This window comes from Chiloscyllium plagiosum, unplaced genomic scaffold, assembly GCF_037043375.1.
Source record: "Chiloscyllium plagiosum isolate Xiang-an unplaced genomic scaffold, Cpla_swu_hap1 HiC_scaffold_43, whole genome shotgun sequence".
Classification (NCBI taxonomy): Eukaryota; Metazoa; Chordata; class Chondrichthyes; order Orectolobiformes; family Hemiscylliidae; genus Chiloscyllium; species Chiloscyllium plagiosum.
The window spans coordinates 31,055,999-31,081,748 of NW_028270181.1; the positions used below are offsets into that span (position 1 = coordinate 31,055,999).

At 42.7% G+C, this 25,750-nt stretch overlaps 1 protein-coding gene across 1 annotated transcript in view; it reads left to right on the top strand.

The window, feature by feature from the left end:
- LOC122541749 (annexin A7-like) overlaps positions 1–25,750 on the top strand; it is a 73,216-nt gene that overhangs the window by 43,405 nt on the left and 4,061 nt on the right. The window contains exons 7-11 of the mRNA XM_087982483.1: positions 13,186–13,280; positions 17,407–17,520; positions 22,340–22,510; positions 24,008–24,178; positions 25,474–25,549. Coding sequence (XP_087838609.1) covers positions 13,186–13,280; positions 17,407–17,520; positions 22,340–22,510; positions 24,008–24,178; positions 25,474–25,549 — 627 coding nt within the window. The remainder of the gene's footprint in view (positions 1–13,185; positions 13,281–17,406; positions 17,521–22,339; positions 22,511–24,007; positions 24,179–25,473; positions 25,550–25,750) is intronic.

Below are 25,750 nucleotides of genomic sequence, written 5' to 3' on the forward strand. Positions count from 1 at the left end.
GAGGTTGCTCATCAGTTCCTGGGGATTTTTGTTGCCGATACAGGCCATTGAACTCAAATATGCCAGTCTTTATATGTCTCAAGGGTCTAACTGCCAAACATTATCATTTTATGTCTATCCCTGTATCTCTCTATTCTTTTGTCCCTCATAAATGTTATTTGACCTCTTCAATCATCAATTACCTTTGCTTCGATCACTTCATCTGGCAGGGAGTTCCACATTCTGCCACTCTGTGTTAACATCTTCTACCAAAGTGTTTTACTTGATCTGTTTATTGGATGTGTTATGTTTATCTTTCTTGCAGTCTAACTCTGCCCCACGTTGAATCATATTGGCCCTCATAAATCACAAGAACACGATCAGTTCTCTTCTGCAAAATGTAGAGGTCCTTCCATTTGGAACAAGAAATTAATGATTGTATTAGATTTTGAAAGAAAGAAAAGAGAAAGGAAAAAAGAACTGCAAGCTCAAGAATTGGGAGGCGGTGCTCAAAATCCCAAATTGCTTGGGAAAATTCAATCTCCCCAGGTAGACCAATTAGAGAAAAGTTACCCCCATCAACAGAATGGGAGGATATGAAGAGGAGCCACTCTACCAATCACAAGCTCTCCTGCATCTGCTGCCGCATAATCAGCCAATCAGAAGGAGATGTGAGAGTCAGCCTGTGTTTAGAGAAACGAGGTGTGTGGCGCCAATCAGTAAGGCAAGAGGGAGTGGGATCAGCAGCAAGGAGTGAGACCAGTGAAGAAGGCCAGGGATGTTGGGGTGGGAGGCCCTGGGAGTGAGTTTGAGAAACTCAAGTGATAGGATAAGGCTGCAAAGCGATGAGACCAGGGCTGTGAATGTGAGACAACAAATTTTAAACTTTTCAGTACTCACCCAGCTGAGAACTGGAAACCAGAGAAAAGTTCCTTTGCAAACTAGAGTCTCTAGATTAAAACTGTAGAGGCTCCTATATGGACGAAATGTCAAAGATATGATTGTAATGGGTAATGTGTTAATTTAAATTAACTTTACTTCGTGATAATACGCATTCCTGTGTTATCACTTGTCAAAGTGGTTTGTGTACTGTGAATTACTTGAAAAGCAATGGCTGTGTTAGAGACAAACATGCAAAAGTTGAATTGTGCCTTCACCAGTTCATGGAGAGCATGTTTGCGATGATGGCCTCTTGTGTGTAGAAGTGTCAGTTATTTTTCAAAAAGAGCATTTGTTGCTAACTGTCTGTTGTCTTGTACTAACTTAAATACTGTGGTCTCTTGAAATCAATGCCTTCCTTGTGCGTTGCGGGGGCTTGAAGTTTATTGGAATAGTAATGATTATTGAGGGTATTGATTAAAACTTCTGATTTGCTTTCCCCTGGGAGCACGTATCCCTAATCTATCAACACAATTACAGAAGGTAGATTACTAAATGATTGCATCACCTAAAGAAGGAGTTAGTAAGACTGAAAAAGAGACCCTGACAACCAAAAAAAAGGTTCCCAAAAGTCCTAATGCAGGTCTGAGAAATCTCAAGAGGAGCACTTGAAAAAAATATTATTTTGATCCATATTGGGGGCATTTTAAACTAGAAATTGATGAAAAAGAGAAATAAATTTGGGAAATGGGGTAAAGAATGAAAACATTGTAAAAGTTTTCATATATGTTGGCAAAAACAGGAGATATTGCTGTAATAAATAAGGTTATAGATACATTATGCGAATACTTTATCCATATTAAGAGGTGGAGTGTTTTGAAAATTGTGTGCATGTCTTGATCTATGGGACTTATGATTGAGTTTAAAAAAAAATGATTCTGGAGGAATTAATGGAACTAAATGTCAACAAATCTTTGGACCCGATGTCCCAGGATTTTCAAAGTAATAGCCATAGAAATATTGAATATGTTAATGTTGATTTTTCCAGTGTTCCCTAGATCTTAGAAATGTCTCTGTGGATTGGAAGCAAACTTAATCCTAGTATGTGAGAAAGGAGACTAAGCCTGGTGCTATAGAGCTGTTCACCTGACTTGAATGATCTAGGAAATGATAGAATCTATTATAGCTGTGATAACTGTGCATTTAAAAACTCAGCATCGAGCAGTGTCAACAGAGATTTCAGAGTAGTCAAATTGGTGACAAGATTGCAGTGGTGAGTTGGAGGAGACCAGATATTAAGGAATTGCCATATAGTTCATTGCAGAGATGCGGAACTAACCGGATTTAGAGCAGTTTGTAGCAATTGTTACACATTAAGAACTGGTTCCAAAGAGCTATTCTGGTTTAAGGTGGGTGAATCATCAAGACCTAAGTTTTTATTTGAAGATGTTTTGGGAAAGTCAGGGTAAACAATGCAAAATGTCTTCTGTTAATGACACGGTGGCTCAGTGGTTAGCACTGTTGCCAGGGATCAAGGTTTGATTGAGCAATTGTGTGGAGTTTGCACATTCTCCCCATGCCTGTATAGATTTCCTGCCACAGTTCACTTATGTGCAGGTCAGGTGACTTGGCCATCCCAAATTGCCCATAGTGTCCAGGGATGTGCAGGCAACATGAATTAGCCGTGGGAATTGCAGGCTACAGGGATAGGGTAGCGGGGTGGGTCTGGCTGAGATACTATTCGGAACATCAGTTTGGACTCAATCAGCGGAATGGCCTTTCCTTGACAGCGGGCCTGGTAGATGAATTCTATAGATGGGAGGTTGGCCTCTGTGATTGTCCGGGCCGAGTTCACCACTCTCTGTAACCATCTCCGATCTTGAATGGTACAGTTGCCATACCAGGTAGTGATACATCCAGACAGGCAGCCTTATTTATTGCTATTCCTAATGGCTCAGTTGCAACTAGCTCTTAGAAGTTTTGGGATTCTTGTCTTGAAGGGTTTAATTTGGAGTTTTTTTTGCGTCAAAACTTTGAGGGTGGCAAGTGTTATTCCCTTGTTCATGAAAGGGAATAGGGATAATCCTGGGAATTCCAATCTTGCATCTGTGGTGGGCAAATTATTGGAGAGGATCTGAGAGACAGGATTTATGATTGTTTGGAAAACCATAGTTTGATTAAAGATAGTCAGCATGGCTTTATGAGGGGCAGGTCATGCCTTACAAGCCTTATTGAATTCTTTGAGGATGTGACAAAACACATTGATGAAGGTAGAGCAGTGGATGTGATGTACATGGATTTTAGCAAGGCATTTAATAAAGTTCCCCATGGTAGGTTTATTCAGAAATTAAGAATGCATGGGATACAGGGAAATTTGGCTGGCCCATTGAAGACAGATGGTGGTAGCACATGAAAAGTATTCAGCCTAATGGTCATTGATTAGTGTTGTTCTGCAGGGATCTATTCTGGGACCTCTGCTTATTGGGAATTTTATAAAAGTCTTGGATGAGGAAGTAGAAGGGTGGTTTAGTAAGCTTGCTGATGACACTGAGGTTGGTGGAGTTGTGGATAGTATGGGGGGCTGTAGAATGTTGCAAAGGGATATTGACAGAATGCAGAGCTGGGCTGATAAATGGTTGATGGAGTTCAACCTGGAAAAATGTGAAATGATTCGTTTTGGAAGTTTGAATTTAAGTGCAGAATACAGGGTTAAAAGCAGGATTCTTGGCAGTGTGGAGCAACAGTTGGATCTTGGGGTCCATGTCCATAGATCCCTCAAAATTGCCACCCACGTTGATAGGGTTGTTAAGAAGGCCAATGGTGTGTTGACTTTTGTTAGCAGAGGAATTGATTTTAAGACTCACTAGGTTATGCTGCAGCTCTATAAAGCCCTGTTTAGACCACATTTGGAATGTTGTGTTGAGTTCTAGTCAGGATGTGAAAGCTTTAGAGAGGATGCTGAGGAGGGGCCTCTTTCCTTTACTCCACACTGAGGCTGGTGTCTGGAGTTCGTTGATTACTGTGGTGGTCTCTCTCCAGCAGGCTGTGAAATTTCAAAGACCTGGAATGCTGCAGTAGGGAAATCCCGCTGGAGAGAGCGCTGAACCAAACTCATTGTTTATAACCTGACCAGTGAGTCGGAACTTACCTCCACACAGTAATTGCGACCGCCACCAATGCCTGGGCATTTGCCCCTCTCGTTGGGGGACAGTGGCTACCTGGTACCTATCCACTTGGGCAAGAGAGAGAAAAAGAGAGGTCAAACTGTTGATCCTGGCCAGCAATCCCCCTTGAGTGGGCGGTTCGAATCGCCCGGATCACCCTTTAGTCCTTGACACTGGAATTGCAGTTTGGGATCTGCTGTGAACTCAGCCGGAATTGGTGTCCCCAGAAGGGGCACACACGGACTCATACACAAGTTCAGAGTTACCAGTGAACTTTATTACAGGAAAAAGTTCAACTTGTCCAATCCGTACAATACTTTGATGAAACTTGTACTTGATACTAAAATGTAAGAAAACTGGAGTGGACACAACATAAATCTTTAACCTACACAATTTACAGGATAGTTATACTTTAAGAATTACACAACCGCCCTTCCCCTATGCCTAACCAACTACTCCACAGTGCAAATGTCAGAGACCTGAAAAGGGTTCTTACAGTCTCGGGGGAAATTGTTGCTTATCCGGTGGGGCTCCCTCTCCGCCTCAGGTGTTGTTGCGGACTTCCAAAGTCACAGACCGTGTTGATGTCTTCAGTCCAAAAGGGTTGGCATCCAGAGAATCAACGAGCTCAGTGAGGAGAGTGAAGAAGAAAAGAGCCCCGATAGTTGGCCCTGCTTCCCCCTTGACCCTTGCGATTGCAAAGGGCCGGCCGGCTCCGCCCCTCAGGTCATTCCATTTCGCAAAGCATCTCCGGTGATTGCTGGGGCCGGTTTTAGTCTCATGGTTCGTGGAAACAAAAGGGTCAATGCTGTCCTAAATTTACTAAACTGAAATTTTGGTGACTTCATGGAGCCTCCCAACTGTTTTCAGATTAGAGTAAATCGTTATCCCATTAATTAGATAGCCTCCATTGTTCATGGTTTCGGGGTTCATTAACATTTCTGTGCCTGTCCCTTGAGACGATGTCTGGCAGGTGCCATTTTGTTGGTCGAATTGTCTCATATCTCTGTCCCCAGAAAAAGGTATATCCTTATTCTGTAGGCCTGCTGGGAAATCCTGCCTGCACAGATGCCAGGTTGACCAGTTTTTCACAAAAGGCCATTTTCTACCAGTCTTTCCTTTTTAAAACTGGGGATTGCCCTGAAACTGCTACAATCCTGCATGTCAATGAGGGCATGTCTTATGAAGAAAGGTTGAGGGAGCTAAGGCTTTTCTCATTGGAACGAAGAAGGATGAGAGGTGACTTGATAGAGTTGTACAAGATGATGAGAGGCATAGATAGAGTGGATAGCTGTAGACTTTTTTCCCAGGGCAGAAATGTCTATCACGAGGGGGCATGATTTTAAGGTGATTGGAGGAAGGTTTAGGGGAAAGGTCAGAGGTAACTTCTTTACACAGAGTGGTGGGTGTGTGGAATGCACTGCGAGCGGTGATAGTAAAGTCAGATACATTTATCGACTTTTGTATAGGCACGTGGACGATAATAAGATGTAGGGTATGTAGGTTAGCTTGATCGTAGAGTAGGATAAAAGATCGGCACAACATCGAGAGCCGGGGAGAAAGTGAGGACTGCAGGTGCTGGAGATCAGAGTTGAGAGTGTGGTGCTGGAAAATTCGTGATGAAGGGCTTATGCCCAAAACGTCGATTTTCCTGTTCTTTGGATGCTGCCCATCAAGGGGAGAGGGCCTGTTCTATGTTCTCTGTTCTAAAACTGGCAGGTATGCTTAGGGTTTTTATGGTGAAAAGAGACACCAAGCTATGCTAAAAAGACATGCCTGTTCAAAATTTTAGTTTGCGCAGAATTCTGATCCTGGTTGCTGATTACCATAATATAAGATGGATTTAAACGTGAACTTTATAAATGGACATTATAGTTTTACCACTTGAGTACTGATTTGGTGAAATTTTTACGGAGCAAATGTGCTGAAAGTGTAGAGTGTCCAAACTGATAAAGTGTGCCCACATTTGAAGGTGGATCAGTGGCATGTTCGTGGGTACGGCACTGGAGATCCTAGTGATCCCAGTGGTGGTGGTGTCTACCTCACACTAGTGTCTGTTTGTCCTGCAGCAGCTGGTGTAGCTCTGCCTGCCCTCCCAGCCTCCTCCCGATCCTTCTAGATCTAGGGTGACCCCTAGCAAGGTACTGATATCAAAACAGTCCCATTTTCCTGGTGAGTCACGAGGTCCTCGAGAATTTGCAAAATAATTCATGTTAGAATGTTGGTTAAATCTTGAGTAACGTAGAAGTGTGTATCCACAGAAATATGTGTCCAAAGTTCTCTTCAGCTGTCCACCAGCAAGTGAACAGTGAAAGTTGGAACACCTTTAAAGAGTTGATCAATTTTTACGAGCATGTTAGGTCAAACATGGGTCAACAAAGTGCTGTGCACCTCCTTCACAAGTGCTGTCTGGTAGCTTAATTAGCGATCAGCTATGTCACAATCCTCCACACAGCATTTTCCAGTTCATGCCTCCGTTCCTTTTTTAGATTCTTGTGGCACAGTGGTAATGTCCTTGCTTCTAGGCCTGAAGATCTAGTTTCAAGTCTCACTTGTCCTGGAGGTGTCTCAACATATGCAAACAGCATGATGCAAAATCCTTAAATAAACCAAGAAGTTGGTAAGTCATATTTAGAGGGCTCCTGAGGTGCAGTCTCTTCTAGGTGAGAAGGTCCAGGTTTAACTCCCACTTCCTGCAGACACGTGCCATAACACATCTGAACAGGTTTCATCAAAGCAGTGAAACCTGATGGACCACTTAGTACTGATCTAGGCACCGGAAATGACAAAGTCAAAAATAGCCCTGTTAACCCTGCAAAGTCCTTCTTATTAACGTCTGACAACGAGTGCTAAAATTGGGAATGCTGTCCCACAGACTGTTCAAGCAACAGCCTGACATAGTCTTACTCAGAATCATAACTGATAGGGAATGTCCCAGATACCACCATTTTGGGATATGTCCTGTCCCACGTAGGTCAAACCCAGCAAAGTTGGAGGCACAGTGCTATATGGTCAGCTAGGAGTTGCTCTGGGAGTCGTCAACATTGATGCTGGACCCCATGAACTCTCATGACACTAAGTTAAAAATGGGCGAGAAATCCCTCTGCTGATTACCGTATACTATCCTCCCTGTGCTGATGAAACCGTACTCTTCCATGTTGAACAATACTTGGATATTGAGAGTGTCGAGGGCACAAATAGGGTGTTTCACTATGCATTCCCAAGAGTGGCTCAGCAGCAGCACTACTGATTGAGCTGGTTGATTTCGAAAGGACATAGCTGTGAGACTGGGTCTGCAGCAGGTGGCAAAGAAGCCAAGAAGAGGGGAAATACATAGTTGACCTCATCCATACTGATTTGTCTCCTGGGGATGCATCAGTTTACAATAGTATTGCTAAGAATGCCCACCACAGAATACTTGTGACAAGGTTATGCCTTCACATTGAAAATACCCTTCATTGTCTTGTGTGACACCATCACTGAGTTAAATAGGACAGACATCAAACAGACAAAAGACTGTGCATCCATGAGGTTCTGTGACCCATCAGTAGCAGCAGAATCGTCCTCCCAACAAAACTGACACCCTCTCGGATATCCCCAACTCAGCCATTACTGTCCAGCCATGGAATCAATACTGGTTCAATGGAAAGTGCAAGAAGGAATGCCAGGAGTTGCAAGAGGCATGAAACATGAGGTCTCACTTTGGCGAAGCTATCAAACAGGACTACATGCATGTCCTACAGCATAGGCGGTGCTTACTGATCCCACAACCAACGGATCAGATCTAAGCTCTGCATGTTGGCACATCCCATTGTCAATGGTGATGGACAATTAACTAACCCACTGGAGATCGGAGCTCCACAAACATCCTCATCCTCAGTGATGAAGAGCCCAGTACATCAGTAGAAAAGATAAGCTGAATCATTTGGAAGAACCTTTAGCAAGAAGTGATCCATTTTGGCCACTCCAAATGGTCCCCAGTGTCTCTCTCACCAGTCTACAGCCAATTCAATTCATGTGATATGAAGAAATGGTTGAAGGCATTAGATACTGCAACTGCTATGGGCCCTGACAACATTCCAGCAATAGTACTGTAGACTTGTCCTCCAGAACTTGCCATATTCCGGTCAAGCTATTCCAGTACAGCTACAACATAGGCATCTACCTGACAAGGGGGAAAATTGCCCAGATATGTCCTGTACACATACCAAACAGGACAAGTCCAATCTGGATAATTATTGCTCCATCAGTCTACTCTTGATAATTAGCGACTTGTTGGAAGATGTCATCAACAGTGTGATCAAGCAGCATCTGTTTAGCAGCAACCTGCTCATTGACACCCAGGTTGGGTTCTGCTGGAGCACTCTGCTTCTGACCTCGTTACAGCCTTCGGTCAAGTGTAGACAAGAATTGAATTCCAGAGGCGAGATGAGAGAGACCGCCTTTGAAATCAAGGTTTTATTTAACTGAGTGTGGCATAAAGGAGCCTGAGCGAAACCGGAATCAGTGGGTATTGGAGAGAATTCTGTTGGTTGGAGTCATATGTGGGACGTAGATTGTGGCCATTGGTCAGTCATCTCTGCTTCAGGACATCCATGCAGGAGTTCCTCTTAATAGTGTCCTAAGCCCAACCATCTTTAACACCCTTCCCCCCTTCTTAAGGTAAGAAGTGTGGGGATATTTGCTGATGATTGCAAAATGTTCATTCACAACCCCTCAGACTCTGAAGCAGTCTGTGTTCAAATGCAACAAGTTCTGGACAGTATACAGGTTTGGGCCAACAAGTGGCAAATAACACTTGTCACATTAATGGCTGACAATGACCCTCTCCTATAAGAAGCAATCAAACTACTGCCCCCATGACATTTGATGATATTACCATCACTGAATTCGCCCAGTATCAATATCCTTCAGGTTACCATTGATCAAAAACTCAACTAGACTCGCCGCCTAAATGAAGTAAGAGCAAATCAGAGGGTGACAATACAGCAGCGAGTAACTCACCACCTGACTCCCCAAAGCCAATCCACTGTATTTACAAGACATTAGTCAGGAGTGTGATGGAACGCTCCTGACTTGCCTGGATGAGTGCAGCTTCAACAACGCTCAAGGAACTTGACCTTGACACCATCCAAGACAAAGCAGCCTGCTTGATTGACGCCATATCACAAGCATGCACTTCCTCCACCACTGGCATTCAATAGCAGCAGTGTGTAGGTGCACTGCAGAAATTCACCAAAGATCCTTAGACAGCACCTTCTAAATCCCCGACCACCTCCATCTAGAAGGAAAAGGGCAGGAGATACATGGGAATGTCACCACCTGCAAGTTCCCTCCAAGTCACTCACCATTCTGGCTTGGAAATATGTCACCTTTCCTTCAGTATTGCTGGGTCAAAATTCTGGAATTCCCGCCCAAGGAGCTGGTATACTTATGAAGCAAGGACTGTAGTGGTCCAAGAAAGCAGCTTCTCACCATCTTTTCAATGGCAATCAGGGACAAACAATAAGTGTTGGCCAGCCACCGATATCCATCTCCCAGGAAACATTTATCAAAAATATATACGTTTTAGAAAGGTGGTACCTTGAGCTAAACTACAGTTTCAGCCTCCGACCCTGTCTTGACCACCTGAGAAACTCTTTAACATCTGAAGCATCGAAGAAAACTTAGATGGCTTTTCCTCCTTGGTGCAACTTGTTTCACAATCTATTGTTGGAATTGAATTCGTGACTCTCGCTTACCATACAATTCTAAACTACCACAGTTAAAGTGTGTATTTCTTTGGACAATCCTGTGACAGGAAGGATGCCAATGAAGAGCAGCATAGATTGACGAGGATGCTGTCAGACAGGAGGGAAGGTAGTTATGAAAAAAGTTGTGGCTTTTTCTTACTTGGAACTGAGAAAACTTAAGAACTAACCTGATTGCTCTCTGGATTGTAAATGTTTATGAGCAGCTGAACAGCAATGGACTATTGCCTTGTTGCTTGGCACACCAGCCTCATTCCTGAAGAAGGGCTTATACCCGAAACGTTGATTCTCCTGCTCCTCGGATGCTGCCTGGCCTGCTGTGTTTTTCCAGCACCATATTTTTCAGCAATGGACTATTGCCATGTTTTATGTAATGGTAGTAAAGGGACTCACATTTCAGGAAGTATTAAAAAAAAAAGTAGAAAGAGTCTTTTTTTTATTATTATGAAGGATAATTAGGTTTTCATGACCATGGCTATATGTTGAAGCAGAGTCAAGAGTTTTGTGCTGGAAAAGCCCAGCAGGTCAGGCAGCATCTGAGGAGCAGGAAAGTCGAAGTTTGGGGCATAAGCCCTTCATCAGGAATGTATATTCATTCCTGATGAAGAGCTTGTGCCTGAAATGTCGACTCTCCTCCTTGGATGCTGCCTGACCTGCCGTGCCTTACTAGCATCACGGTCTCACCTCTGATCTCCAACATCTGCAGTCCTCACTTGCTCCTATATGTCGAAGCAGAATCTTTTAATGGTTTGTAAAGGAAAGAAAATAGTTGCTTGGAAGAAAGGAATATTGGTAAGGGAAGAGAACAACCAGGTGGGTTTAGATGGGCTGGGATATTACTGAGTTTGGGAAGTGAGAGGAGATTGGGGTTACAGTTAAAGCAAACAACGAATTGCAAATTATGGAAATCTGAAACAAAAACTGAAATGATCAGATGGGCCAATGGGCTGAGAAGTGGCCGATGGAGTTTAATTCAGATAAACGTGAGATGCTGCCTTTTTGGGAAAGCAAATCTTAGTAGGACTTAAACACTTAATGGTAAGGTCCTAGGGAGTGTTGCTGAACAAAGAGACCTTGGAGTGCAGGTTCATAGCTCCTTGAAAGTGGAGTCGCAGGTAATTAGGATAGTGAAGAAGGTATTTAGTATCCTTTCCTTTATTGGTCAGAGCATTGAGTATAGGGCTTTGGAGGTCATGTTGTAGCTGTACAGGACATTTTGTGTGCAATTCTGGTCTCCTTCCTATGGGAAAGACGTTATGAAACTTGAAAATTCAGAAAAGATTTACAAGGATGTTGCTGAGTTGGAGAATTGAGCTTTAGGGAGAGGTTGAATAGGCTAGGGCTGTTTTCCCTGGAGCATTGGAGGCTGAGGGGTGACCTTATAGAGGTTTATAAAATCATGAGGGGCATGGATAGGATAAATAGACAAAGTCTTTTCCTTGGGGTGGGGGAGTCCAGAACTAGAGGGCATAGATTTAGGGGAAACCTACAAAAGAGACCTGTGGGGCAACTTTTTCACGCAGAGGGTGGTATGTGTTTGGAATGAGCTGCCAGAGGAAATGGTGGAGGCTGGTACAATTGCAACATTTTAAGAGGCATTTGGATGGGTATATGAATAGGAAGGGTTTGGAGGGATATGGGCTGGGTGCTGATAGGTGGGACTAGATTGGGCTGGGATATCTGGTCGGCATGGACAAGTTGGACCGAAGGGTCTGTTTCCATGCTGTACATCTCTATGACTCTTTGACTCTATAAATTGCTGAAGAAATTCAGCAGGTCTGGTAGTATTTGTGGGGAGAAAGAAGAGTTAATGTTTCGAGCCCAGTGTCCCTTCAGAATTGCTGGTGTGAAAAGCTGGTGTGTATGTTAAAGACTGGGTGGGGTCGGGAGGGTGGATTCAAGGAGTGAGCTGACTTGTAGAGATGGAGCCCAGGGAGAGAGAACAACAGACAAAGACTTGGATGATTGTATGCCAAGGAGAAAGAAACGCTGATAATGGAGACCATAAGTCAGTGAAAATGGGTTGGCTATGCTGAAAGCAGCCCATGTCATAACAGGGGTGTGGGATGGGTAAAGGATATAGTCAGTTTCTAAAATTATTGAATTCTGTGCAGAGTCCTGAAGGCTCAAACGGAAAATGTGATGCTGTCCTTCCAGCTTGCACTAAGTTTCGCTGGAGCACTGCTGTAGACCAGGACACCAATATTGGCTGGGAAGCACAGTGGTGAATTGAAGGAGCTGGTATTTTTAGGTATTCCTGTTTTATCTCCCCAATGTAGAGGAGACCACAATGTGAGCAACAAATAGAGTAGACTAGATTGAGTGAAATGAAGGTAAAGTGTTGCTTCAAATGGAAGGTGAGCTTGCACAGTCAGAGGAAAGAATGTAACTAGGTGGGTGTGACATGGGAATGCATGGGAAGTGGGAGTGGAATGTGGAGAGGTTATTGGGGAATGGTCACTACAAAATACTACAAGGGAGGGGACTGGTGGTGACGACTGTTCCAGATGGTGGAAATGGTGTCTTGTGATTGGGCTTCTGCTGGGTTTCATATTACCTGTTTAACGAATTAATGGCAGAGTGGAATTAGATATGGAGAATGAGGGGGACTTTGGAAGTAGACCAGGTTGGACCTGAAGATAGTGGGATGAGTGGAATTTGACCAAGTGGGCTATTACTAGGTGAGAGTAGTGAAGGAAGATTGCAATTAGACTGTGTTTGATATTACTATATTTGGGGAGTGTGAGGAAATTGGAATTATGCTGTTTGGGATATTACTAGGTATGGGGAATGAGGGGAAGAGTGGGATATTATTGGCTATAGGAATGAGGGAGGGGTGGAATATTGCTGGGCATGAGTGAGAGGAGATTGGGATTAGACTGGATGTGCTATTGATGATTATGGTGAATGAGAGGGAAGGTGTAATCTGACTAGGTGAAACTAACGCATGTTACAGTTTAGACAGGTCTCATGATCTACATAGAACATAGAAGAATACAGCGCAGTACAGGCCCTTTGGCCCTCGATGTTGCGCCGATCCAAGCCCACCTAACCTACACTAGCCCACTATCCTCCATATGCCTATCCAATGCCTGCTTAAATGCCCATAATGAGGGAGAGTCCACCACAGCTACTGGCAGGGCATTCCATGAACTCACGACTCGCTGAGTAAAGAATCTACCCCTAACATCTGTCCTATACCTACCACCCCTTAATTTAAAGCTATGTCCCCTTGTAATAGCTGACTCCATACGTGGAAAAAGATTCTCACTGTCGACCCTATCTGTTTTGTGCTTTCGAACATTGTGATTGTAAGTTGCTGATATTATGGGTAACATGTTGCAGTTGACACCAAAGAACAATTAATTTGTTTTAGTGAACACGTAACAAAATGCACTAACTTTTCTCCACAGGGACCAATGAGCAAGCAATAATTGACGTTGTCTCCAACCGCTCAAATGATCAAAGGCAGAAGATCAAATTGGCTTTCAAGACCCTCTATGGCAAGGTGTGTTTATAAACTATTAAACATTTGGCCCATTGAGCCCACTGCACCATTCCTGCCATCTCTCCACATCCCCTGATAACTTGTGATGGACCCACCTGGACAGGGGAATCATCATTCACTTGATCCAGTGTGCCAAGTCCAGTTAGGTCATCAAAATGTATAAAATTCTATCTCCTCCTCCAAGATGAAGATACAGTTCTTAGAGCTTAGTGATCAAAGGGTGTGTGTGGGGAAGTGGGGGGTGCGTGTGGTCAAAGCGGGAACAGGGTACTGAAGAGGATGATCAGCTGTGATTGCATTAAATGCTACAGCAGTCTGAAAGGGCCAAATTGTCTCTTTCTGTTTCTATTTTCTGTGTTTCTAAATCTCCCTTCACTAAATTTTTTAAGCTGTACTGAGTATAGGAACCTTTTGAGTCATTTTGTCCTCATATAACAAACATGCCATCTGAGGAATCAGTTTGGGTGCACTCCCTCTGTGGCTAGTATTCATTCATGGAATGTGGGTGTCTCTGACTAGGCCAGCATTTATTGCCTTTCCCGAACTGCCCAGAGGACAGTTGAGAGCCGATCACACATTGTTATGGGTCTGGAGTCACATGTATGGCAGACCAGGTGAGGATTCCAGTTTCCTTCCCTAAAGGTCACGAATGAACCAGATAGGTTTTTTCCAACAAGCGACAATGCTTTTATGGTCATTGTGAGACTTTTAATTCTAGAGTTTTTATTGAATTCAAATTCCACTATCTGCTGTCGCAGGATTTGAATTGTTATCCCCAGAACATTATCTGGATCTCTGTATTAACAGACCAGCAATAATAACCACTCAGGCCATCACCTTCCCAGAAGGGAGGCACCCCAGGAGCAGGTAGGACTTGAGTCCAGGACCCTGGCCTAGAGGTAATGATACTACTACTGTGCCACAAGACCCCTCTATAGCAAGTATATCCTCTTCTTTATAAGATCAAAACTGCACACAATATTCTAGGTGTGGTCTCACCAAGACCTAGTACAGCTGCAGTAAGACTTTTGTACCCCCTACTCAAACCCTTTTGCAGTTAAGGCCAATGTAAAGCTTGACCAGTGTACATAGGCACCCATGTCCCTTTGTAAACTGGCATTTGCCAACCTGTCACAATTGGAATAATAATCTGCCATTCTCTTTTTCCTACTGAAATGGATAACTTCACACAGATACTTATTGTATCTGTTATGCATTTTGCCCACCCCCTCACTTCTCTAATTTGCCCTGAAACCTCTTAACTCATTCTCACTCCTCGCACTCCCATCCAGTTTTGTCATCAACAAACTTGAAAATCTTGCATTTGATTCCATCATCCAAATCATGGACGTACATTGTGAAACACTGGGGCTGAAGAACTAATCCTTTGGTATCTCACTACTCACTGCCTTCCACTCTGAAAAAGATCCATTTATTCCTACTCTGTTTCCTGTCAGTTCATGTCATAGTATTATCCCTAATTCCATGTATTTTGAGATTGCACATTAATCTGTTGTGAGGTGTTATCAAAAATTCTGAAAATCCAAATACACCACATTTATTGGTTCTCCCCATCTATTATACTCCGTGTCTTCAAAAACCTCCAGTTGGTTTGTCAAAGATGATTTCATTTGCATTAATCCATATTGATTTTATGTAATGTTTTAGGTATTTTTTAAGTATCCTATAATCAAAAAAACTTCAACATTTTCCCGACTATTGATGTTTGGTTGACTGCTCTGTAATTTCTGGATTTCTGTTTCTCTCCCTTCCCAAATAATGGGGTTATATTTACCATCTTCCAACATGCAGGAACTGTTACAGAATCTACAAAAATTTGGAGGATTACAATTAACTTATTCAGTACTTCAGTGGCCAGCTTCCTTAATACTGGGGTGTAGATTATCAGGCTCTGGGAATTTGAGCTTTCGGTTCCATTAATTTGTCCAGCACAATTTATTTGTTAGTAATTGACCCTTGCTCCCTGACATTCCTGGAAAATTACTTCTATCACCTTTGAAGATTGAGCTAAAATAACTGCTTAACTGCACTGTTGTTTCCTCATTCTCCATTAACAGTTCTCTTTCAGACTGTAAAGGGTTGATTAAGTTAATCTTTTTCTTTTTGCATGCTTAAAAACTCTTAGTCTGTTTTACTGTTCTTTGCAAGTTTCCTCACATTTTTTCCCTCCTAATGAACATCTTGGCTCTTTGAATTCTGAACTGTTTCCAGTCCTCCAGGCTTGCTATTTTTTTTATGACTTAATATGACTTTTCATCAGAATTCTGTGGGGAGAAGACACAGCTCCGTTCTGATGAAGAGTCACCATATTCACAACATTAATAGTTACTTCCTTTAGGAAAAAGTAACCATAACATAGAGTCATAGAGATGTGCCGCATGAAAACAGGCCGACTGGATATTCTGAATTAATCTAGTCCTATTTGCCAGCACTTGGCCCATATCCCTCTAAACCCTTCCTACTCATACACCCATCCAGATGCCTTTTAAATGCTGTAATTGTACTAGCCTCAACTACTTCCTCTGGCAGCTCAATACATACACACCACCCTCTGCATAAAAAAGTTGCCCATTAGGTCCCTTTTAAAATTTTCCCCTCACCCGAAACCTATGCCCTCTAATTCTGGACTCTCCCACCCCAGGGAAAAGACCTTGTCCATTTATCCTATCTATGCCCCTCATGATTTTATAAGCCTCGATAAGATCACCCTACAGCTCCAGGGAAAACAGCCCCAGCCTATTTAGCCTCTCCCTGTAGCTCAAGTGATAGAAAATGAAATTTCTGTTTGGGTTGGATTACTTTGTTTTCTATCATATTACAATTACCTTTTTCTAAAGAAATTCCCCCCCAGTGTTTTGCATGCAGTCCTCTCCCAACAACCTCGCTGCTTATCACAGGACCCGCGGGTTCCCCTCGAGTGGCATAGCCAGGCGATGGCAGACAGTGCAACACTTGGTCAATTGTTGTTCTGATTGGAGGAGTTAGTTGGCTGATCTGTTAATTTCACATGTACTTGATGTTAACCCTTGAACCCTAAAGGTCTGCATGATCTTTGGGAGAATTGGTTGACATTCTGCAATAAGAGTTTTCATTGTGGGAAGATTTCCATGTTCTTTGCAAACTGAGGTTCCCTTTGAATGAGGTGAAATTTGTTACAAAGGCACACATCCTCCAAACCACAATGTTTGTTTGTTTTTAATCAGTCATGGGATTTGAGCATCACTGTCCAGGCCAGCATTTATTTCTTATCCTGAATTGTCCAGAGGGCAGTTAAGAGTCAACCCCTTTGCTGTGGGTCTGGAGTCCCATTTAGGCCAGACCAGGTAAGTTTGGCAGTTTCCCTCGCTAAATGCCACCAGTGAACTAGATGGGCATTTCCAGCAATGGACAATGGATTTATGCTCATCAATAGATTCTTAATTCTAGATTTAAAATAATTAATTCAAATTCCATCATCTGCCATGGTAGGATTTGAACTCTGGTCCCCAAAACATTATTTGGCTCTCTGGGTTAATAGTTTACCAATAATACCATTACATCATCACCTGCCCTTGTGAGGAAGGATCAGCTAAACAGCTTTAATGGTGTTCAATATTGAAGAAATATTAGCTTGGGTATTGGGCCAAATCCCTGAACTTAAAATCGTAGAATAATACGGTACATAAGAAACCTTTCAGTCCATCAAGTATGTATTGCCAAAAATATCTTACTCCTTACACTAATTCCGCTCCTGCAGTAGGCCCATATCTTTGAATGTTACCTCCTTCCAGATCTTTAACTCATCCTGTCCTTCTGCAGCATCTAGGACAATGCAGCACTCTCATCAGTGAAATGTCAGCCTGCAGGATGTCTTCCAAATGGAGATTGAACCCACTACCTTCCAACTTGGGGATGAGAATGCTAGTAACATACATCTGAGGCTGATCTTGCCTGTTTAGGTTAAAATAAAGAGATGACATTTGAGCAAAATATGAAGCTAATGACCAATAGGAACTGCTTGGCATTTTGCTCAAAATGTAATCTTTGTGAGACCTGCCACAAAGCATCGAGTTACAATATTTTGTTACTGATGGACAATTCTTTGTGAATTTGCTTTCCTTTTAAGGATTTGATTAAGGACCTGAAATCAGAACTGACTGGAAACATGGAGGAGATCATTCTAGCCCTCTTCATGCCTACCACTTACTACGATGCATGGAGTCTGAGAAAAGCCATGGAGGTTTGTTGACTATAGCACTGTGCAGTGAAATGTATCCGTGCATTTGAGGAAATGCTGTTAATACCAAACTCTCTCTCCCACAAACAGTTCAGATTGTTCTGTTTCTTAACACGTTGTTTGTAATGTCTAAACTATTTAATGAATTGGTGTTTATTTTGCAGTTTAGCCTCTTCCATGTCACATGACTGAATGCATCCTCTTTCTTGAGTTCCCTTAGATGAAGATGATAATGTAGTTTTTCAATCTCCCGATGAAGACTAATATTCTCTGGACAAAAGAGGATCAGTGACAAAGCAAAGGATCCATTTGTGGTGTCACTGAGCATTGAAACAGAACAAAATACCTCTGAGTTCACAATTTAATGGCCATGGGAATAGAGAACAAGGAGTTTAACTCTGAAAGGTCTATGGAGTTACAATTGTTACCTCATCACCCCACAAAGTGTCAGTGTATGGACTGTGTATGGATGCTGTTCATTAGAAATCCAATTTGGGGCTACAAAGTCTCAAAGAAATGAAACCAGATGGATCACCTGGCATTGTCCTAGGCACCAGAAAAGACAACGGCAAAAAACAGCTCTGCTGACCATGTGGAGTCGTCCTCACTAACATCTTGGGGGGGGCTAGTGCCAAAACAGGGAGAGCTGTCTCATAGACCAGTCAAGCGACCGCCTGACATAGTCATTCTCACGGAATCATACCTCACAGGCAATGTCTCAGACACCTCCATCACTGCCCCTGCATATGTTCTGTCTCACCAGCAGGACAGACCCAGACGAGGTGGCAGCACAGTGGCATACAGTCGAGAGGGAGTTAGCCTGGGAGTCTTCAACATTGACTCTAGATCCCATTGACTTTAAGACCTGAGGTTTTGTGGCTCCAGGTCAAACATGGGCAAGGAAGCCTCCTGCTGATTACCACGAACTGTCCTCCCTCAGCTGATGAACCAGTACTCCTTAATGTAGTACAACACTTAGAGCAAGCACAATGGATGGCAAAGGTACAAACTGCACTCTGGGCGATTTGTGTTCACCACCAAGAGAGGCTCAGCAGCAGCACTACTGGTCAGGTCCTAAAGGTCCTAGCTGCTAGACTGGGTCTGTGACAGGTGGTGAAGAAACCAACAAGAGGGAATAACACTCTTAACCTCATCTTTAACAATCTGCCAGCTGCAGATGCAATTGTCAGCGACAGTATTGGTAAGTGTGGCCACCGCATAGTCCTTATGGAGATGAAGTCCCGCCTTCACATTGAGAATAACTCAATATCTTCTTTTCAGTGAATGCTATGTTGGAGGGAATATTACAGCACAAATAGTGCTGTATCACATGTTTGTGTGTTGTTAACTCAGATTGCTGCATTGTACAGCTTAACATTGTTCTTGTTGGAGCTGGAGAGTAGCTGTGGTAAATGCAGGAATCAGGTTCTGCATCATTATCTGATCAATTCTCATGGAAGTTGTTTGGACAACATCAAGGTTTTTTGGAATGCATTCCTCAGGCAAATAGTTTGCTTGCTTTTCTGTCCAGGGTAAGGGGGGGGGTGTGGGTGCATGAGTGAGATGTTTTGATTAAGTGCATTAAAAATGTATGACTAATTTTGTAGGCAGTGTTACTTTAAGACTTGGAGCTGCATTTAATTACTCAGTTGCTGCCTGGGATTTCTTCCTGCAGCATATACCCCTGTGGTTAGTGCTGCTGTAACAGGAAATGGAAAATGTATTTCAGCTTCCCTTTCAAAGTTCCCTGGATTAATGTTTAAACTAAAACTTGGGCATTTTGGTCTGGATTTCAGACTTTAAACTGAAGTGTGATGAAGAAACCTGTCTTGTTTCAAGGTCCAGCTTCTGCCACAGATACACAACACTGCACATTCTGAAATGGAGAGTTTGAGAAACCTCAGTGTTTAAATTGCTGTCTCCATGTCCACGCCCAAACTGAGCTCACTTTGGTAGCTACAGCTGTACTGGGTGGAGGCTTGAAAATGTTAGTGTTTGGAAAATGAGAGACACCAACTGCTGGTTTTAATTTAAATGTTTTATTTAAAAATATTTTTCCCCTTTGAACGAATGTACCCTCAGAGTACTTGATTAGTGAGTGAAGAGGGAACTTTATTTTGTATTTAACCCTGTCCTGGGATTGTTTGATGGGATAGTACAGAGGGCGCCCGTGATCTGCAGGTGTTTGGGGTAGTGGATATTTGTACAAATGTGCATGCTAATCTAGAGCCTCATGACAAAATAGATTGGACTGTCAAGTAAAAATCAGTGATCAGGAAATTCAAAGGTGCAGTAGGCAACTATTGCATTAAGTGGTAAATCATATAACGTACTTCAAAGATTTATGAATATGAAGGAATTAATGAATCAAAAAATCATGGTTCTTGAGTGCAGAGGAGAGTTGTCAGAATGGGACTGTGCATGAGAATCTTTAGTTATGTGGGAAGACTAGACAAAATGGGATTGAGGTGAAGAAGAGATTCATTAGTGCTGTTCAAAGTGGATAAGTGGACCGTAAATATAAAGTCAAACTATTTCCACTAGCAAGCATTAACCAATGAATGTGGACTTAATATGGTTGGTGAAAGAAGCAGAATGGAGCCGATTAATTTTTTTTTTTGCACAGTGAGTTATTGTGATCTGGGCTAGTTTGCCTGAAAAGCTAGTGGAAGATTCAGTGAAGAATTCCAAAAGGGAATTTACTTATAGATTTGAGAAAAAAAAAATGCAGGGCTTTGGCGACCAAGGAGAACAAGGGCCTAATTGGATAACACATTTGAAGAGCCAGCACAGGCATGATGGGCCACATGGTCATCCCCAAATTCTATGAATGTAATAAAAAAATTTAAATAAATTAAATTAGGGGGAGCCCTTGCGATGGTGACAGTCAACTAGTAACTTTGCAGCTTCTGAATGTAGTGTTGTGCAGAGAGATCGGTAATTGTCTTTATATGTTGTTTACAATGCAACTGTGGCTTCTCTCTCTGTCTATTCATAGACTCTGCAAATATCAAGTCAGAGGGAGTAGTCCAGGGCCCCTTGACTGCAAATGTGGCAAGTGATTAGTGAGGCAAACCGCGGAAAGTGGACACGAGGAATGTCTGATCAGTCATAATCCTATTTGAGGGGCAAATGACCTACTCCTGTTCTTATTTCTTATGGTGTTATTTATTGCAAAAGGGTTATACTTGGAATTGGTATGACTATATCTGTTGTACCATGTAAAGTTTTGGTCTCCTTATTTAAGAAATGATATAAATGCAATGGAAGCAATTCAGAGAAGCTTCAAAAAACTGACACATGGGTTGGGCAGATCATCTTGTGTGGAAAAGTTTGACAGGCTGGACCTGTATTCAGTGGAGTTCAGAAGAATAAAAGGAAATCCTGTTGAGTAATAGAGGATCTTGAGGGGACTTGACTGAGTGGGATGCCGAATGGAGGCTAGGAGACAATGTTTAAAAATAAGGGATCTTTCACTTAAGATTGAGATGAGAATTTTTTCTGAGGTTTGTGAGCCTTTGGCGCGCACTTCCTCCAGAGTAGCATAGGCAGTGTCATTAAACCTTTTTTTAAGGCAGAGGCAGATTCCTGAATGACACAGAATTCACAAGCAGTACTGGGAGGGTCAGCAGGAAAGTGTATTTGACAGCATTGAGAAAGTAAGGACTGCAGATGCTGGACAGTCAGAGTTGAATGATATGGCACTGAAAAAGCACAGAGGGTCAGACAGCATCCGAGGAGCAGCGGAGTCAACATTTAAGGCTCTTCATCCGGAATGAAGACAGCACGTAGTTGAGAGCATGGTCAGGCCTGGGGAACCAAATTATGTACTTCATCTCCTAACTGTGTGTTTGTATGCTGCACTGTGGGTTGGACAGTCTTTTGGAGGAGACATTAAATTACCTTAGGCTTTTTTGGTTGAACAATGCATTCTATGACACTGATCACAGATTTCCCTGTGGAGTTATGACCCATTTTCCCCTCACTCAACATGGCTAAAACAAACTGATTTTAATCACATTGCTGTTTCCCCTACTTCCAAGCTGAAGTTTCTGTAATTTCAGTTTTACTCTTGCTAAAGCCCTGTGATGAATCTTCATTATCTACTTCTCTTGGCCTCTGGACCACATCCCAGCTTCCCTGAGTGAAAATACACCCATCTAATGGAGAATATATGAGGGTGTAAATCTCTTTATAAATTTATTGATTTGCAAATTAATTGGAATTACATATGTTCCTGTATAATGGGTTCATTTCTGTTCACTGTGCCTGGTGTTTTGTGGTTCCTGTTACGATTTCAGAATAATGCTGACTGCCTTACTCAGTGTTGGTACGATCACTGTGTTTCCACTCCTGTGCCTTTGGCAAAATATCTCTGCTCCACAGAAGTTTAGAAATGGCGTGTTGTATTTACTCCGAAAATATCCGAGGCAGCGCTAATTTGTGTGCTGCTTAGTTGGAACCATTGCATTGTAGCGAGGGACAGTCATCCTGCCTGATGACCTTATTAATCCTCAGTGCTTGATTGACGCACCAGCCTAGGTTAGACGTTCAGGTCTCCGGAGTAAGGCTTGAGTCAGCTTTTCTCGCTGAGTGAAGTGGATAGTGTTTCGTACTAATGGGTAATGGTATACTGTGATCAAATGATGGACTCTACACCATTCACAATGTGCAGAATGACTAAATGGAAGGGGTTGGGAGGGTGTGATGGTGAAGGTGAAGTTGCAGTGTGGGTTTGACACTCTCAATACCAGTTACACCACCTTGTGTTGCAGAAATAATTGCTTCTAATCCCCTTGTTTTTCTCCCTTCACTCCCATAGGGAGCTGGAACACAAGATCGGGTTCTGATTGAGATCCTTTGCACCAGGGGTAACCAGCAGATCCGAGACATTGTGCGCTGTTATAAGGAGGAGCTGGGTCGAGATTTGGAGAAGGATTTGAAGAAGGATACGAGCGGCCATTTCAGGAGATTGCTGATCTCCATGTCTCAGGTCAGTGATGTGAAGAGCTTGCTTGGATTTACCAAGGGGTCATCTGATTGTCTGCGTTTTCAATCCAGTGAATTAGATAATCTACCGGTGAGGAAGTGGGGAGCTCCTAGTCATTGTCTTGTCATGTATGAATGTTCCCCTCCATGACTGTCTCGGGCTGGTTCTCAAGCTGCCCGGGATGCTCCTCCAAGCCATTGTGCATTGGTACAATGTATAACCAACCACTAACGGTTTAAGACCCTATTCCAGGTAATGAAGTTTTAAACTGAGCTAGCTTAGATATTTCTTTCCCTGCTCCAGTGAGGATGACCATGTGAGAGCAGAGCATCTTTGCTGAACTATGCATCCACACTTTTGGCTGTACAGTGTGGGGGTCTGGTTGCTCAGCACTATCCACTGAATTTAACACAATGCACATATTCTTCCTGTTTCCCTTTGCTCCTCCCTCCACTCTCCTCTCCCTCATGCGCCTCTCTATAATCTGTGCATTTTCTCACTGCAGCAACTGAGGAAAAGACCTTGGAGATTTACCACACCCTTTAGAAAGTCTTAAGGCCCAATGAAAGCTCCTTAGTATTTTCTTTTGCTAACAGTGCAGTGTCTGAGGTTGGCCTGGGAGTAGGTTGTGTGTCTGTGTGGCACACGAGGAAATCTGGTGCTCTGGCTTTAGGGTTTTTTTTGTAAAGTTCAGCTGTCTGAAAATTGAAAGAGGGCAAGTTCACTTGTTTCACGGTTACAAATCTGTTGCTACTTTACAATATTAACCATGTTTTCCACACATTCAAGTATCTTTAACCAGTTAGGTTTTCACTCCTGTATGGGTACAGACATAGCCTGACTGGCCCCAATCTGTGTTGAATAAGCTGCTTCCAAACAGGGAACTAATGTGAATGTTGCTGTGACAACTTTGTTCCCTTGGGTGTAGAGGATTAAAGAATTAAAAACCAGGGAGATGGAGGGTGTGCATTAGCCTGGAGCATCTGTAATGAACCAGCGATGCTCAGATTGTACTTTGTGGAACTGAATTTAGTAATTCTGCCCGATCTGATGAAACTGGTAAAAGTGTGGCCTGGCATCTGGATCCTAATGCACTGAAGTATTTCCAGGATTGAAACCTGCCAGCACTATCTAGTCTAGCCAACATACCAAACCCACAATGCATGGGTGGCTGATAATTCTCTCAGGACAACCAAGAGAAGAAATAACTGTTCACATCAGCTTTGACCACTTCCTAACACTCATGAGAACAAAGCAGTAACTCCCACTGGAGTGTGTGTACGTGTGTCTGTGTGAAACAGCCTTGGACAGGATACTGTACACTGAGTGAGTTATCAGGAGCTGCTGTTACCTTGGAAACAATATCCAAGGTAATGAGGAGGATCAGAGGCCTCTGTGTAATGAGATCTCCTTTTAGCTGGAGATGAGCCCCAGACTGGAAACTAAAGTGTGAGCCTGATTTAAAACCCATTGGAATCATCTCTTGATTTCTATTCACAGGGCAACCGCGATGAGAATCAGACGGTGGACATGGCAAAAGCGACTGCAGATGCAGAGAGACTATTCCGGGCTGGGGAAGGGAAGCTTGGCACAGACGAATCGACCTTCAACATGATTCTTGCAACTCGCAGCTTCCCCCAGCTAAGGGCAACTATTCAGGAATACGGCAGGGTAAGCCAATGTAAACCTCCCCTCTGTCAGCATACTGAACAAGGGACAGATGGAATTGACCTGGACTGTGTGGATTTATTTAAGGGTTTAAATTTATTAAAAGTTTTCATGGACTTTCCTATTGCTTGTGATAGTGGAGTTAAGGGGTAAAAGCTAATCAATTTAAACAAACAAAAGTCTCTATCTCAGGATTCCTTTAGTCTATTTATGCAGTTGCTGAGTCTCCTGACAGCTCTCTGTCTTATCCTAAAGCAGTGTGCGTTGCTTGACATGGGGAGTGGACAAGAACACTGGAAATGGTTTGCAATGTTCTCAGCAAAGAGCTAGAATAGACATGGTGGGCCTAATGGTCGTCACCTGTAGTCTGACTTTAGGTTCTGAGATAAAAGATTGAAACAGATCAAAAGAGATTTCCTTGGGGTGCTCTGGTTTCATCCCACAATCCAAAGATGTGCAGATTAGGTGGACTGACCGTGCTGAATTGCCCATAGTGTCTAGGGATGTGCAGGCTAGGTGGATTAGCTATTGGAAATGCAATGTTAGCAATGGGCATAATGGACTGAATGGACTGTTTCCATACTGTAGGGATTCTATGAAATCATTTTCAAACAAAAACAGGAATAGCTGAAGAAACTCAGCAGGTCTGGCAGCATAATGCCTTCTGAAGTGGCCACTTGGATCTGAAAAGCTAACTTTGCTTTCTCTTCACAGATGCTGCCAGATTTGCTCAGTTTTTTTCGAGCTATTTTTGTTTTCATTGAAGATTTCCAGCATCCACCGGGTTTTTGTTTAATATTCAAATCATGTTGCTTTTCTGCATCTCCTCATTTCTCACCTTTTAAGGAGAGTCATTATTACGGGATCCTCTCCCATATTATTGGTGTCAATCATTATTTGTTTGCTCAACAGTAAGGGTTCAATCAGTTTGTAATTTCCTCCTTGTCAATGACAGTGTCACTTATGTTTGTTCTTCAGGGACCTTACTTTTTATGAGCATTTTATTTTTCATGTTCATCTTTGGAACCTTTTTAATACTTGTTTTATATTCCTTTTTTATTGTTTTGTACAGTCTGCCAGATTTTATTATTTCTTTGTATTTCTTTTCATTTGACATATCTTTGACCACATGTGCCTACCTGCATTTTGGTCCTTGTAGATGATGATTGTTTTCCGACAAATGTTTCTTTGAATACCTCCAAGATGAACAGATTTTTCCTCCTTGTCCAATTTAAGCCAAACCCAGCAGATTGCATTTTGTTGAATTGAGCTTTGATTTAAAAGTGATTTCTCCACAGTTATCTAAAAGGGAATTGCTGAAAGCTGTTGACCGGGAGTTTTCGGGAGATGTGCGTGATGGAATGCATGCTATTGGTAGGTTTGACTGTTACAATTATCAGCAGTACCCTACAACTTGAACTTGGCTTCTTCAGTTGAGGATCATACACTACCTTTCTTTCCTCTTTCACTGTCTCTCACCTCCTGTCTTGCACATCGCTCCTCTCGGCCCTTCTTTATCCCCCTTCTCTATTACCCTCCCTTTCCTCCACTCTCCTCATGTCTGTACCATCCCCT